General features: G+C 34.2%; 1 protein-coding gene and 1 long non-coding RNA gene across 2 annotated transcripts in view; one reads left to right on the top strand and one right to left on the bottom strand.

The window, feature by feature from the left end:
• LOC102681028 (insulin-like growth factor-binding protein complex acid labile subunit) overlaps positions 1–1,123 on the bottom strand; it is a 5,150-nt gene extending 4,027 nt beyond the window's left edge. Inside the window, exon 1 of the mRNA XM_031510987.1 lies at positions 1,022–1,123. Coding sequence (XP_031366847.1) covers positions 1,022–1,057 — 36 coding nt within the window. The 5' untranslated portion in view covers positions 1,058–1,123. The remainder of the gene's footprint in view (positions 1–1,021) is intronic.
• LOC116185760 overlaps positions 1–1,784 on the top strand; it is a 10,312-nt gene that overhangs the window by 6,705 nt on the left and 1,823 nt on the right. The window contains exon 2 of the long non-coding RNA XR_004150665.1: positions 486–488. This is a non-coding gene — a long non-coding RNA (uncharacterized LOC116185760). The remainder of the gene's footprint in view (positions 1–485; positions 489–1,784) is intronic.

Below are 1,784 nucleotides of genomic sequence, written 5' to 3'. Positions count from 1 at the left end.
TTTTAATTTTTTTTTTTTTTTTTTTTTTGGGGGGGGAGATTTCGATTCGAAGACATTGTTTGAAGATGTTTGGAGAGAATCGCGGAATGTAAAAGCGAATGAACTTTGCTTCGGGAGGGGAGGGGGGAGGAGAAGTTTGTTGTTGTTCGCGAGGCGGGATGAGTGAACGTGAAACGGATTTCGCGTTCGTGACGCGGGATGTTTGAACGTGTTTGAAGATCCATCGAGTGGCGAGCGAGCGAAGAGTTGAAAGAAATTTTAATTACTTTATATAGATACGTGAAAAAGAAGTATACGTGTAATGCTTGTATGGAGTGTGTCGATGTTTGAGGATGTTTGAAGATCATTAAATGGAAATGAATGACGTGAGATGACAGAAAGAGTTACGGAAAAACAAATTTTATAATATAATGTATAATATAATGTAAAAAGTATACATGTAATATTTGTATACAGTGTTTGAGGGTGTTTGAAGATGTTTGAAGATCGTAAAATGCGAAGGAAACAAAAGAAAATATTACGTGCAATATAAATACGTAAAAAATGTAATATTTGTATACAGTGTGTTTGATGATGTTTGAAGATCATTAAATGGAAAGAATGACGTGAAATGACGAAGAGTTACAGAAAACAAATTTTATAATATAAATGTAATGTAAAAAGTATACATGTAATATTTGTGTACAGTGTTTGAGGGTGTTTGAAGATGTTCGAAGATCGTAAAATGCGAAGGAAAACAAAAGAAAATGTTACGTGTAATATAAGTACGTAAAAAAATGTAATATTTGCGTACAGTGTGTCGATGTTTGAAGATGTTTGAAGCGAGTAAACGAAATGTTTTACCAAACACCAAATTCTGTACATATATATATATTTTTTTAAAAACGTAATTTAAAATGAAAGAAGGATATAACTTTCTTTCTTTCTTCTTCTTCTTCTTCTTCCTCCCTCAACGAGACCGTTGGTGAATGGAAATTTGAATGGGCAGCCCAGCGGAAAATATAAGACATTAGATAAGTACCTCGAGCATCCGAAAAGCCGATATTGAGGCGGCCATCTCCGCGGTCTCTAAGTCTCTCTCGGCTGACCCATGCGGATATTTTCCCCTTTCCCCAACAACCCGCATTACAACCTTCTTCTTTTCTTTCTTTCTTTTTTTTTTTCTTTTTTTTTTTTCTTTTATCGTTTCCTCGATCAGCCAGGGCGGCGTCCAACCTTTCTCTCCGGGACAGGGAATTACGTCGATAACCCGTGTCACAAAGAATGTCCGTCGCGTGGCGGACATTGGACATTGGACGCGAATTCTTTTCGAAACCAAAAAAAAAAAAATTAAAAAAAATCTTTTCCTTTTTCGCAATAATCCTAATAACCGATTAGCATAGACAAACACCACAAACTGCTTAATTTAAAACTCGATAAAAACTTTTATTATCGATTACAACTATGATGAATCGACAACAAAAGAAAAAGGAAAAGAAAAATTAAAAAAACCTTTTCCTTTCTTCACAATAATCCTAATAACCGATTAGCATAGACAAGCACCACAAACTGCTTAATTTAAAACTCGATGAAAACTTCTATCTTTTCGAGTCGCGTCATTTATCAATTACAACGATGACGAATTATCAACAAAAGAAAAAAGAAAAGAAAAATTAAAAAAACCTTTTCCTTTCTTCACAATAATCCTAATAACCGATTAGCATAGACAAGCACCATAAACTGCTTAATTTAAAACTCGATAAAAACTTCTATCTTTTCGAGTCGCGTCATTTATCGTATACAAT

Source organism: Apis dorsata, unplaced genomic scaffold (assembly GCF_000469605.1).
Source record: "Apis dorsata unplaced genomic scaffold, Apis dorsata 1.3 scaffold_270, whole genome shotgun sequence".
Lineage (NCBI taxonomy): Eukaryota > Metazoa > Arthropoda > Insecta > Hymenoptera > Apidae > Apis > Apis dorsata.
This window is presented reverse-complemented; position numbering and strand designations above follow the sequence as displayed.